Source organism: Homalodisca vitripennis, chromosome 3 (assembly GCF_021130785.1).
Source record: "Homalodisca vitripennis isolate AUS2020 chromosome 3, UT_GWSS_2.1, whole genome shotgun sequence".
In the NCBI taxonomy this organism is placed as follows: Eukaryota; Metazoa; Arthropoda; class Insecta; order Hemiptera; family Cicadellidae; genus Homalodisca; species Homalodisca vitripennis.
In genome coordinates this window covers 59,390,981-59,404,603 of record NC_060209.1, presented here as the reverse complement: position 1 = coordinate 59,404,603, position 13,623 = coordinate 59,390,981, and the positions used below count along the sequence as shown (strand labels likewise).

The following is a 13,623-nucleotide window of genomic DNA, read 5'->3' as shown; positions in this document are numbered from 1 at the left end:
GTGGCTTGTATTTTTAAATATCTCTACCCTCCTCCTCCTCTTCTCTGAGAAAAGAATAATGTCAAACACATTTAGATTTCGTACTTCAACATAGGACACTACTAAATAGTATCTTCATCTCTGGTTGTGATGGCTGATGGCTCACCTCCACAACTTTTCCGTTATCTAGGGTGACATTGTAGGGGGTTCTAATGTGATCAATAACGTCGACGAAGGTCCACCTGAGATTGTCCACAATGAAGATCCCAAGGAACGCGAGGACTGTCACTAGGTGACGTCTTCTGAAACCCGTAGGCCTGAAACACAATGTAAGGACAAATCGTAAAAGTTAAGAATATTACTGCAGAATTTTTAGTTTCAATCTGACGATACTGCTCGCTCAGATAGTGAAGTTATAGGAATATAACTTCAATATAAAATATAACTTTAATCACAAGATTAGAGGACTAAACTGTATTTTCACTTTTCCAAAATACAGAGTTAGTTGTCATAAAGGAATGGCGAGGTTTCAGTAATTCGTGGGAAGATAGGAAAACTTCTAGATATTATTTTGGTATCTCTGGAAGCCTCCAACCCAATATTTTGTTTATAGGCTATTCTAACCTCAAAATTAGACCTTGTATTCTTGTTCCATGGGATTGGTTAGTTACTACGTTTTCGGATAAAGATAAAGCAAGGTGTGTATTACTGTTGGCTTAATGTAAATCCGTAATTTTAGTTCAACATGCGTTCCGGCTTGAATTTGGAAGAGATCCACCAAACAAAAATAACGTAAAAGGTTGGTTTAAACAATTAGAATAAACTGGAACAGATAAGAAACAGAAATCAACCGGCATACAAGGTGTGCCAGACGAAACGGTTAAACTAATTAAACAATCGGCAATTAGAAGTCCTGGGCAGTCCATCCCTCGTCGAAGCGGTAGGTATTCTAAAAACAACAGTCCACAAAGTTTATAAACTCCAGATACTGCAGGTATTAAAACCCAATGATTGTTTGAACCGTTACAAAGTCGCTGTTGAAATGTTGACCAGAATAAGTGGAAACGAATCATTTTTTAATGATATAATCTTTACAGAAAAGGCTACTTTTCATGTGAATGGATGTGATAACAGACACAATTCACGGATGGGAAACAACGTGATTCGCTTAAAGTTAATGTTCGGTGTGGTGTGATGCAAAATTGCGTGATGGGGCCTTTCTTTTTTGCTGAAAAAAATTAATGGAGTTGTGTATCTTGACATGTTAACCAGTTATTGTTTTCCTCAGCTAGATGAACTCGAAACATTCATCAACTTCATTTCTAACAAGATGGTGCTTCCCCACACTTCAGTGTATTGGTCACGGACGCTTTTAACGAAACATTTGGAGATCGATGGATAGAGTCCAGACCTGACACCTTGTGATTTTTCATGTGGGGGTACATCAAAAGCGTTGTTTATTCGCAAACATTCGCGACCTGAACCATTTCCAACGCAGGATTAATAAAGCAATAACAACCATAACCGAAGAAAGATTAATGAATGGTTGGAGAGAAGTTGAGTATCGCTTGGAAATTCGTCGAGCAACTAAGGGTGCACATATTGCAATTGATCAATTATGTACAGAAATTGTTTGAGACGACAAATTAGATGAATAAACAGCATTAACTGTAAGTAATTCAGATTTTGTTATGTACCATGTTCGAGACCGCACTATTCTTTTATAATAAGCTTGTATAGTAGGCAGTATCAATCCTCATACCATCGTGAATCGAAGATCAACCCTAGAAAACACGGGGACATACCTCCTCTGATCTAAATAGGCTCACGAACTTCGGATTAATGTTTGATAAGGATTCGCAGTCTTGATTTGGAGGGTAGCAAAAATTTATTATTTTTATTGACAAAGTGTTAAAATAGTGATAGTATTTTATGTTATATTACTCAAGAATCTTGCCATTACAAGGTTGTCTGAAAGAAGGCGGCGCGCGCATCAAAACGTAAATAGATTTGTGTATGCTGTTCTAGATGTTCTAGCGCCGCATACCACTCTAATATTTTCGGATCACGAAGTATAGATACGCGAGTTTGCACAAAACTACGCACTAACAAGTGAATGGCATTAATAAAGGCATTTTTCATTCATTCATTCGATGTACATGAACAGGAAGTCACATTAAAATTCAACTAGTTTATTTCTGTTAAGACATACAAAGCAGATAATATAAAAGGAATAAATTTCACTTTTTATTTCGATAGTAGAGAGAAACGTTACCGGGTTTTGGCGCTTTTCAACTAAAATGCAATTTTCAAAACTCATAACTTGGAACCTTGTGATTCGATTACGACTAATTTTTTTTTAAAGAAGGTTAAAAGTATAGTGTTTGTGTGTATGTAATTTTAAGATTTTAAAGCATACGAATACAAGTTGTTATCAAATTACTTTCTGAACTTGTATTCTTGACCGGGTAGTTCTAAATTTCGGCGTTGGTCAAGTTATGGAGCTTTGGCGAGGCCCAGCAAAGATATTTAGTCGGGCCCCGTCATGTACCGCCCCCCAACCCGCACAATTATGGCTCGGGGGCCCGGACCCCGGTAAAATTATTCGAAAATCCAGTCAAACCGGGCCTGGTTATAGCTCTTGTTTTGGTATTTTCGTTGGTCCATATTTATTAAATTGAATTTACTTGAATGTTTTACTTATTAAATACTTACAAGTTCTGTGTTTATTCCGTTAAAAGTTTAGTTTTTTCTTCGATAAACACTTCATCATTATTCAATTCTCACATAAAGACGTGATATTATTATATTCATATCTACAGAAAATGCTACCTACCCTCTATTCAAGGACAATTGGAAGCTAATAGATTTTTGCTTATGGACTGAAATTTTTATTTGCCTCGTTGAAATAGTTACTTGAATCTTTAGCAGATAGCGTAGCTACACATTGCGTTTGGTTCCGATTTACAACAATTTGTTCGTACAAGTTAATACTATGTGTTTTTATCATTATGTCGTGACACACACACACAGGATGATAATGGTATACATACTGACAAGATAGTAAATAGCCCTTATATGACACCTGAGTGTTAAGAAGGTAGTAAAGCACCTTCAGATGAATGTGAGGTTCTAGATTGTAATGTCCAGAGCGAGATCTGAGATGTAAAAATAAAAAGGCAAAGAAAACATGCACCAAACAAAAGTACATAAAGGTAAACCTAAGTTTACAAGGTAACGCCAGAAAAATTATCTAGTTTGGTGTAAAATCTCAACACAGACATTTTATCGTATACATGCAATAGTGTAAGTGTCCCGGAATCTTGCATTTTATCCCCTGTGCAACTCATCGAACTACAGGAACATCCAGAAAAGATTTGCACCTCTCAATTGATTTGGGGGGTATTTTCAGTTAGAAAGTACCGATCATAATTGCGCCAGTAAGTGACAGTAACTAAGAAATGAGTGCTGCGAGACAAAGGAACTCACTGGACCTGTTGGTCTACGTCTCTTGCTACAATATAATATAGCATCTCGAATATAGGACAGGTCTCAACTCGAGACCATGGATGCCCGGGACATACACGAGCACTAGCCACGAAGCTCAACGCTTATCTGGCCCCGCACGACCTCATGGAAACTGGGAGATAAAGTGTTGCCAACAATCATCAAACATATAATGTGAGTTGTATATGCTGCACACATGGCGCTTCTGTTAGATTTAATTAGTAACAATTAGCCCTTAACTGCGTTTAATTTCAGAAAAAACTCTATGTTGACGAGATCTACAGAAAAATAATTAACTCTATGGCGGGTGTTAACACCGGAACATGCACGAGTGATGCTGGCGAGGGAATTCCGTGGAACCTGTTGGTCTACGACTGTAAGGGTAACAGTCTATCATGGTGACACCTCGACTTTATGGCGGGTCTCTACACCGGAACATGCACGCGTGCTGCTGGCAAGGGAATACCGTGGAACCTGTTGGTCTACGACTGTAAGGGTAACAGTCTATCATGGTGACACCACGACTCTATGTCGGGTCTCTACACTGGAACATGCACGCGTACTGCTGGCGAGGGAATTCCGTGGAACCTGTTGGTCTACTACTGTAAGGGTAACAGTTTATCATGGAGACACCTCGACTCTATGTCGGGTCTCTACACCGGAACATGCACGCGTGCAGCTGGCGAGGGAATTCCGTGGAACCTGTTGGTCTACTACTGTAAGGGTAACAGTTTATCATGGAGACACTTCGATTCAATGGCGGGTCCCAACTCGGGACGTACACGAGTGCTGCGAGCGAGGTTACTCTCTGGAACTCGGTTGTCTGTGGCTGCGAGTGTAACTGTCCATCTTGGCGATACCCCGACTGTGGCGGGTCCCAACTCGGGACATATACGAGTCCTGCGGGCGAGGTTACTCTTTGGAACTCGGTGGTCTGTGGCTGCGAGTGTAACTGTCCATCTTGGCGATACCCCGACTGTGGCGGGTCCCAACTCGAGACATACACGAGTCCTGCGGGCGAGGTTACTCTCTGGAACTCGGTGGTCTGTAGCTGCGAGTGTAACTGTCCATCTTGGCGATACCCCGACTGTGGCGGGTCCCAACTCGGGACATACACGAGTGCTGTGGCGAGGTTACTCTCTGGAACTCGGTGGTCTGTGGCTGCGAGTGTAACTGTCCATCTTGGCGATACCCCGACTGTGGCGGGTCCCAACTCGGGACATACACGAGTGCTGTGGGCGAGGTTACTCTCTGGAACTCGGTGGTCTGCGGCTGAGAGTGTAACTGTCCATCTTGGCGATACCCCGACTGTGGCGGGTCTCGACTTGGGACATGTTAAAACGTAGCTCAACGCTACGAAGAAGTGTCCATGAACGACCTCAAACAACAAACGTAGAATGCGTGGTGTATATGCTGCACAACATGGCGCTTCTGTTGGATTTAATTGGTAATAATTCGCCATCAACTTCTATTTCATTTCAGATCAAATTCTATGTTGACGAGATCTACAGAAAAAGAATATAATTATCACTAGTTTTAAAATCCATTGATAAACGTTTAATAATAAAGGAACAATGTATTTGTTAGGGCTAAGTGTGAAAGTAACAGTAGTTCTGATAAGAATAATTAATTGGATGAATCGAATAAGAACCTTTACTTATTGCCGAAAGTCACGGCCTTGGCCTTGAACCTATTTTCAAACAACTTATGCCAAAACGTAATGTTAATAGTCTCTGCTATCCTGTTAAATCAATGGCTTACATTTTCTTAATGATAGCAATTATGTAAAAAAAAACTGGCTTCATTTGAATATGACTGGTAACATAGTATAACATACTATTAAAATATTAGTAATAGTTTGAAATTGACTCATGAGTAGCGTGCCACAAACTATTACTTCAACTAGCCAGATATTTCAATAAACCACCATTTCAAGTAAATAATTAAAAAGTCACTTTAATTGTAATACATTTTAATGCCAAGAGCACTAATAAAAATCCGAAATGAAAACTTTTTTCTTGAAAGAAGGTTTGTAGTGCAACTATTTATAGTGCAGTCGCATTTTTATATAAGACTTCTATGAGGGTTGTCAGATATAAAAAATTAATAAATTTTCACTTGAAATACACATTACGTTCTTTGATATTTCCCGCGATTTTTCTTTCCTACCCTTGACGGATGCCAACACCACATGCGCTAAAAACGATTGCCTGGCTACGGTACGAATTAAGGTATATGTTATTTCATACAATGGAATCGAAAAAATGAAGGTGGAAGTCGAAAGTATACGGTTTTTGCCTGAATGTACCGATTTATCTTGCTTTACACTGCCAAATCGTGTTGGAAAAGTACCGATTTGTTTGATTTGTCAGTTGCTTTAGTTAAGATTTCGAATATAAAATGACATTAAAGCCGGAAATATTCCACTTGGCATAAATCTAAAAATTGCAAGTTTATTGTCAAGCTACGAATCTTCAACTGAAATCAAGAGTAGTTTAATGACATGTTTATGAGCAAGAGAAATGTGGTGAGGCTTCTTTAGGTATTTTTTGTACTCTTGGTAAGCATAGGATGAAACTATTCACCGCTGCTGACATAGTCAAGGAATGCATGCTCGAGGCAGATAATGTTTTGTTTCATAATAGAAAAGGTTTTGTTGAAACCATTCGACGGAATCCATTATCTGCGAGGAGTCACTCAAAAACGCACACGTTTTGGCAGGAGAAAATAATTGTGGTGTGCAAGGGTAGTTAAATAATTCCAACTATTATGCCATATCTCTAGATGAATAATGTCACATTATTGATAAAGCAGAATTGGTTATATTTGTACGTTTCTTGGATAAAATGAGCGAAATTCTTGTTGAAGAGGTATTGGGTATATTTCTATTAAGAGGAAGAACCAGACGACAAGACATAGTCGAAGCGGGTATGGATTAATTAGTTACATATGTTTCAATAAACATTGAATCGCAAAAAGTACTTGCTCCGCCGGGACTCGAATCCGGATCTCTCACTTGCCGGGTGAATGTGCTACCATTACACCACACAGCCCTCAATTTTTACGATTCAATTATTTTGTATTTGGCCGTTTCTTTCACATATGTGTTTCAATAACCAAACTAACATATGATCGGAAGACCAAATACCTGTCAAATGACTTCTATTTACATTCATTAAATTTGTATAAATGGCAATAGCCGAATTTAATTTATTTCAACAAACATTGAATCGCAAAAAGTACTTGCTCCACCGGGACTCGAACCCGGATCTCTCACTTGCCGGGTGAATGTTCTACCATTACACCACAGAGCCCTCAATTTTTACGATTCAATTATTTTGTATTTGGCCGTTTCTTTCACATATGTGTTTCAATAACCAAACTAACATATGATCGGAAGACCAAATACCTGTCAAATGACTTCTATTTACATTCATTAAATTTGTATAAATGGCAATAGCCGAATTTAATTTATTTCAACAAACATTGAATCGCAAAAGTACTTGCTCCGCCGGGACTCGAACCCGGATCTCTCACTTGCCGGGTGAATGTGCTACCATTACACCACAGAGCCCTCAATTTTTACGATTCAATTATTTTGTATTTGGCCGTTTCTTTCACATATGTGTTTAAAAACTGTTAGTTACATATGTGTTAGATTTAGGCTTTTATCAGTAACTACCGACAGTAGTTGGGCGATATGGCGAAGATTGGGTCCATAAAAGGACTAGTTCACCTATTGAGAACCATTTCAAGGTGTAATGAAAATTTGATTTCCTACCACTGTATCATTAATCAAACTGTGCTTTGCTGCAAACTAAATCCTAATCTTAAGAGAATAATGCAAGAATTTATAAAAGTAATAAACATCATGAATTAAAAATATTTCTTGACGAAGTGGACATTGAATATGATCATCTGTTGTTACATAGTAATGCCAGATGGCTAAGCAAAGGCTGCGTTTTACAAAGATTCTTCGCCACTTAATAAGCCATTTCTTTTCAACATAGATCAGACATCAACCAACACGTTTTCTTAGCGATAAAGAAAATGTAGCTTCCATTCTTTTCTCGTCAGATATGTTTCAACACGTCAATGACCTGAACCTTAAACTTCAAGGCAAAGAAAAGCTTGTATGGTAGCTCCTGGTAGAAGTAAAAAGCTTTTTGCGCAAACTAAATCTTTTCAACATGGATCGTGAAAATGAACGCTTCCACTTCCCCAATTTTAGGATTTAGTTGTGTGATTTTGTTGGACGTATTCTCTACATGGGTTCATATCCTCATAGAACATCCTACCAGAATCACGCAAAGTGATAAAAGTATAATTCGATATACTGATAGTAATATCGAACCAAACAATAAACTGATTGTATAAAAATTTTAAAATATAATTTTCCGATCACGATGTCCAAATTTAAACGTAAAAACAATGAACTGGATCATATTATAATTATCAAACATTATTTTCGACAAAACTTTGTGAAATATTTCCATAAATTATAAGTCAAGTGGTAGAAGAACTGGGACGAAGTGTAATCTGCTATTTCAATGGAAAACAAATTTAAACCGGTTGTTATCTAGTTATAAACACTGTTATGACACTGCTTTTCCTGATGTTAGGAACAAATTTAATATAAGAAGAAAACAAAAGTTAAACTGAATAAAACCGGGTATTTTAAAGGCAAGTTCTTTTTTGAACGCCAGATTTCACCTCCGGGACATGTAGCGGAAAATATTGAAATAAGGAATCTTTCTAAGCTAAAGTAAATACCATGTAGTGAGGGTAAATAAATAAATCTTACGACGAATTAATTTTGGATTATTAAAAAGTATCTGGGGAGCTTTAAAATGTCACTTTGCCGACTAAAATAAAAATTCGATATGTAAAATCTCTGAACTCATTATTAATGAGTTCACAATTAGAGATGGAAAGCAAATTGCAGCTCACTTTAGTAATTTTTGTAGGAAATATTCAAAACTGTATTTTAATATTGAAACGTTTACAGCATTATTGCGACAGATTATAACCAACTCAATGTGAAAGTAATCATGTGTGTCACGTGGACATCTTTTTTGAGTATCTTGTAAATAAAAACCTTTTGTGTAAAATATGTTTAAAAAATATTGAATTGATTAAAAATAGTGGACCAAAGGATATTGAAAATAAAGATTTAAAAAATCCTTTATTAGTTATGCTTTTACACATTGTATTTTAAATATGCCGCACTTCTTAAATAAAATGTTTCTACTAAAATATTTTTTATACGTAAATAATTTTGAAAAGGTTCAAATAGTCGTTAATCGAAAAATAACTTTGAAATAATGTTCTATGATATTTAATTTTTATCGTTTTTGGCAAATGAGTATTTTCCCATTCACGACATGTTTCTAAGTGCATAATTAATTAATGTAGTTGTCACTCCGTCAGAAGTTTGAAAAATGTTATTACCTAATTTGTATTAATTTTGCCATTTTATTCAAAAAAATTTATACCCTATCTAATTATAATAATATGTCACAAGATAGGGGTTGCAATTTGAAATTTTAAAGCTACCTCTTTGAAAAGGAAGGTGGAATTTTTTTTACCCTCACAAAAATCCCAAAAAGTAATTTTAACAAGTCTGGTGAATGTTTGCACATTGATATCTCAATCCGTTTGGAGTATATCCAGGCGTATTAGGACTTCATTTACACCCTTACATGTAAAGGGTTGTTTGCCCATAAATTTTGTCGTCGTAGAGAAGTTTTTTTTCATGTCATGTGTTTCTTTTGAATTTACGTTTCAAATTACATGTCACAAGATATGAGCTGCAATTTGAAAATTTAAAGTGATCCCCCTCTACCCCCCTTTGAAAAAGGGGAGGAAATATTTTTAATTCAAAAAGTCCAAAAAAGTATTTTAATAGGTATGGTGGAAATTTTACTTCGATAACTCAATTAATTAAGAATATATCCCAGGCGTATCACGACTTAATTTTCACCCTGTATATAAATGCATTTTTATAATTTTAATTACACTATTTTCTACACTAAAAGCAAATTAGTCGTCAGGGATTCATTTTCCCTCGCACAATGTAGCGTTTCAATACCCCAACTGGCCCACAATTGTGCGACTAGTGTACAACTCTGGGCATTGTTTGCAACGCTTAATTTGAATAAACTTACGAGAAAGAATTAGAAAAGTTTATGATTTTTATGGTGAGAAACACGAATCTAATATTTATATATTTTTAAACCAAGAAGCGAGACTATTTTTCTTGCGCGAGATATCATTCCTACTGTGATATTTGCGTAACTAAAGTTGATAAGAACCATTACGGTTCACCAAATCCTTGAAAAATAACTTATGGTGCCTCAAGCCCTGTACTCATTGTAGTAATTGTTATAATAATAAATAATTATAATAATTTATTCCATCAAAAATGTACAAAGTATAATTCACAATAACTTTTTTCGGAATTTACTGACCACTATTACCAGTAGTGTGGCCAGTGATATAATTTAATAACAATATTAAGACACTTAATCTAGAATCCAGCAACTTAAGTAGTTATTTAAAATTGAGCCTCTAAATGTAGTGTTTTCTTTTTATTTTATTTATTTTTTAATACTAATGACGTGAACCAGAGCTGATAGGTTTACATGAATCTCCAAATATTGTTAAATAATGCCGGCCAACAGTGATTTTATTTTCATTGGTTGCCCAACCTGTTCAGAGAGCAAAGTTCAGGTTAGCTCTCTGACAGAGGTTTGTCCAAACTGTGCCGTATTGTCCTCCTCCGTAGACTAGTGGATATAGTCTCGGCTCTCTAACTGAGAGATCACAGGTTCAAATCCCGGGGAGGTCCAATCAGGCAAAGACACGAAGATAGAGTACTTTGCAAAAATAAAATACCAGTGAAATAAATCAGAGTACATCGAAGCCAGCATAGTTTGAAAGCTGAGGCTTAAAAGAGATTAAAAAATAAATAAAAAAAAAGAAAACTATGCCACACTCAGTCATGCATTAGCCGGCATCATTCTGGATACTTAGTGACACAATTCATCAGAAATAAATACTAAACTATCCATTTACAATTTACTATCCTATCCACATTGTGTTTTCCTATGTTTTGTTGAAACTGCCACAAGCTGCTGTGTTGTGGAAATAATATAGTTGTGATTGTGTGGTACTTAATACAAGTGGTACAAGTATTATGTTGTGTATAACTAACCTCTATCTGGGTAACATAATCCAGTTCTAACTTTTCCTTCCTTCTTGTTACTGAGTGCACTAACTCATTTTACTGTAGATCATATACAATATATATGTCGGTATTCATTATATTAATAATTCAACACAGAATAACAGCAATATTAAACTAATAGTAATACATCAATAACAATAACATCTTAACAATAACAATAACATTTTAACAATAACCGTACCAATTCAACAATATATCATTTAACACATGTAACAAATAAATAATAATGAAATAACAAATATATAAATATAATAATATGTAAATGTACAAATTCATGTTCATGTTAAACTAACTGAACAACATTTTATCTGAGGACATAATTTAAAAACTTCACATCACCCTGCAATAAAAGCCAGTTGAACAATTTAGAACAATTTGTTTTAAATGAATTACAAGTCTTCAAAGAAATTGGTATTTGATTAAAATATTTAGGAGCAAGGTATTGGAAGGAATGCCTAAACGTTTCTTTGTTCACTTTAGGAATTCTTATTGCACCCTGTTGTACATTACGGGTAGAGTAAAATAAATTTTGGTTCCCATCAACCAGAGGTTCTACATATAATTTTATATTGAAAATATAAGTATCAGATTTATAAAAACTATTCATGAACTTGTTTTTTTTTTAGATCAATCTTTAATTATTTTCTGTTTTGTATCATTTAATCATTCAAATATACGCCTTAAATAGTACAATATTATTGTAACCAGTTTCTGTAAATGTTTCAAAATATATATATATATATATATATATATATATATATATATATATATATATATATATATAAATTTATGAACAATATTACATCGTTCTAGTGTTATTTGGGAGTTGTCTCGTATAAGAATTTGAAGTAAAACAAAATTTGCATAGCGTGATATTACAATTAGGATTTTATATTTTGATAGGGGAGGCTTAGGCGGAAACAATAGGCTTATTTTGAGATATTCACATATAGAATTTATACCATACCAGTTTATTTACAAGTTATTGTATTATTGTAATTTACAATTATCAGCAAGAGCACGAGTTCAATTGGTTCAGCTTGTAGGGTGAGGGTCATATAATATTTTTCACACTTATAAAGCTTAATTATGTCTACTCCCTAAACAACCTTGTCCAGATTTAACATTTAAATATTTCTCATTATAAATGCGTTTTTATATTTAACAAACATATTCAACTATTTGTAACGTAAGACAAACGTGTTTTAAAGTCTGTCTAATAAAAAAATGTTTAGGCATCTTTCAAGTTTGGATACTATACTGTAGAATACAATTTCAAGTAAACTATAAAGACATATACTCGTAACTTTCCCACGTACTAAATTATCACATATAAACGTCAAAAAAGAAAAACTTCTGGTTTAGTTTCATCACTTATATCTTCCATTCTTTAGAAACTATAGACCCCATTCTTACAGTTATTAGGATGAGATTTTACAACCTACGTCCGACGTTGACCTACTTCGAGTTACTGTAGCGCGGCCGTAAAAACTTGCCTTACCGGCGGACTCATTGCCAATCTGAAGAAACGAAATTCCCTTATTTTCCCGTATCAGTGGGGAATTAATACAGTTCCGAGGTAATATAGTATCAAGATTGTCTGATTTGATCTCAAGCTCCTAAAGCGGATATTTATTACACAGATCATTTTTTCTAAGAATTAAATATATGCTACGATTGATATATTCTGTGTACAAAAGTATCCTTAACCGGTAAGACAAACTGTTTAATTATTAAGATGGATTAAATAATAGTAAATACATACAAGTGATATTAAAGTTTATATCATTACAATATGTTCTAATCCTAATATTATTTTAATATTCCATTTCCCTAAAAATGTATTTCCAGCATGTTTATATCTCATTAATATTAAATTCATAGAATAGGCGCGTTAACATGTACTCTCTATTGTATACTATGAGAATTAAATAGCACTTATAGAGTTAATTCAAAGAACGTACTTACCCGCGGCGTGGAAGGTTATCCATGGCGCGCGAACAGACACCAACTGCGCACTGGTCGGCCGCTGACGGCTGGGCGGTGAGTAACAGTAGTAATCAGTAACAGGGTTATCCACTGGTAACCTATTAACTCGATAACGTGCTATCAGGAACACCCTAATATTTCAGTAACAGCTGGGCTGTATTTTTCAGTCGAAAACGCAATGGAAGCAGTCAAATTAAAACGTTCTAACTAGATTTGGAGTTCTTATAGCACTTTTTTTATTCCCTTAACCAGTAACAAACAACAACCGAGGCGATTACGTGCACGCAATGAAACTAAGAACGGACCAGTTCTAACCACGCCCTATTAGCATTAGGTTACTGACAAACCAATAACGTGGAGGAGGGAGCAGATAATTAAATACACCGATTTATTTATCATTATCATTATGCAAATAAAAAGCACATTGTAGAACATTCTCTGAAGTTTTATTATCAGCTTATCATATAAATATGTCATTCCTAAAACAGTTCATATTATGTAATTAATAAAAATGAATTTACTTTGTGTTCTAGACTAATGGATGAAGAGGTTTTTGTAGGTACTTAAGTCGCTAAATCAAAAGTCCTTTGTACATATAAGTAATTTATTTTGTATCAATCAATGCATATAATAATATATATTGTGCAATAATACAAAAAACTGGTTGTTAATTTAAATTAATATTTCCAAATTTGAATTACAAATATTAATTAAACTAGGATCTTTTTAATAATACTGCACATATTTTGTACAATAAGTTTTAAACATATTTACGAAACCATAAATTTGAATAAAATAAATAAGCATTTATAAAGAATTTTTCATAAAATTTTCTTGAACTTCCGTTATCGCAAATCAATGTAAAAGTATTTTATTATTTAATACGGTTCATATTATAT

At 34.8% G+C, this 13,623-nt stretch overlaps 1 protein-coding gene across 2 annotated transcripts in view; it reads right to left on the bottom strand.

The window, feature by feature from the left end:
• The window catches only part of LOC124356957 (vesicular glutamate transporter 2-like), a 34,005-nt gene extending 21,203 nt beyond the window's left edge, over positions 1 to 12,802 (bottom strand). For both annotated transcript variants that reach the window (XM_046808292.1, XM_046808291.1), the window contains exons 1-2: positions 12,704 to 12,802; positions 146 to 296 (exon numbers count right to left, since the gene is read on the bottom strand). In XM_046808292.1, the coding sequence (XP_046664248.1) occupies positions 146 to 296; positions 12,704 to 12,726 (174 nt within the window). In that variant the 5' untranslated portion in view covers positions 12,727 to 12,802. The remainder of the gene's footprint in view (positions 1 to 145; positions 297 to 12,703) is intronic.
• Positions 12,803 to 13,623: the final 821 nt, after the last annotated feature.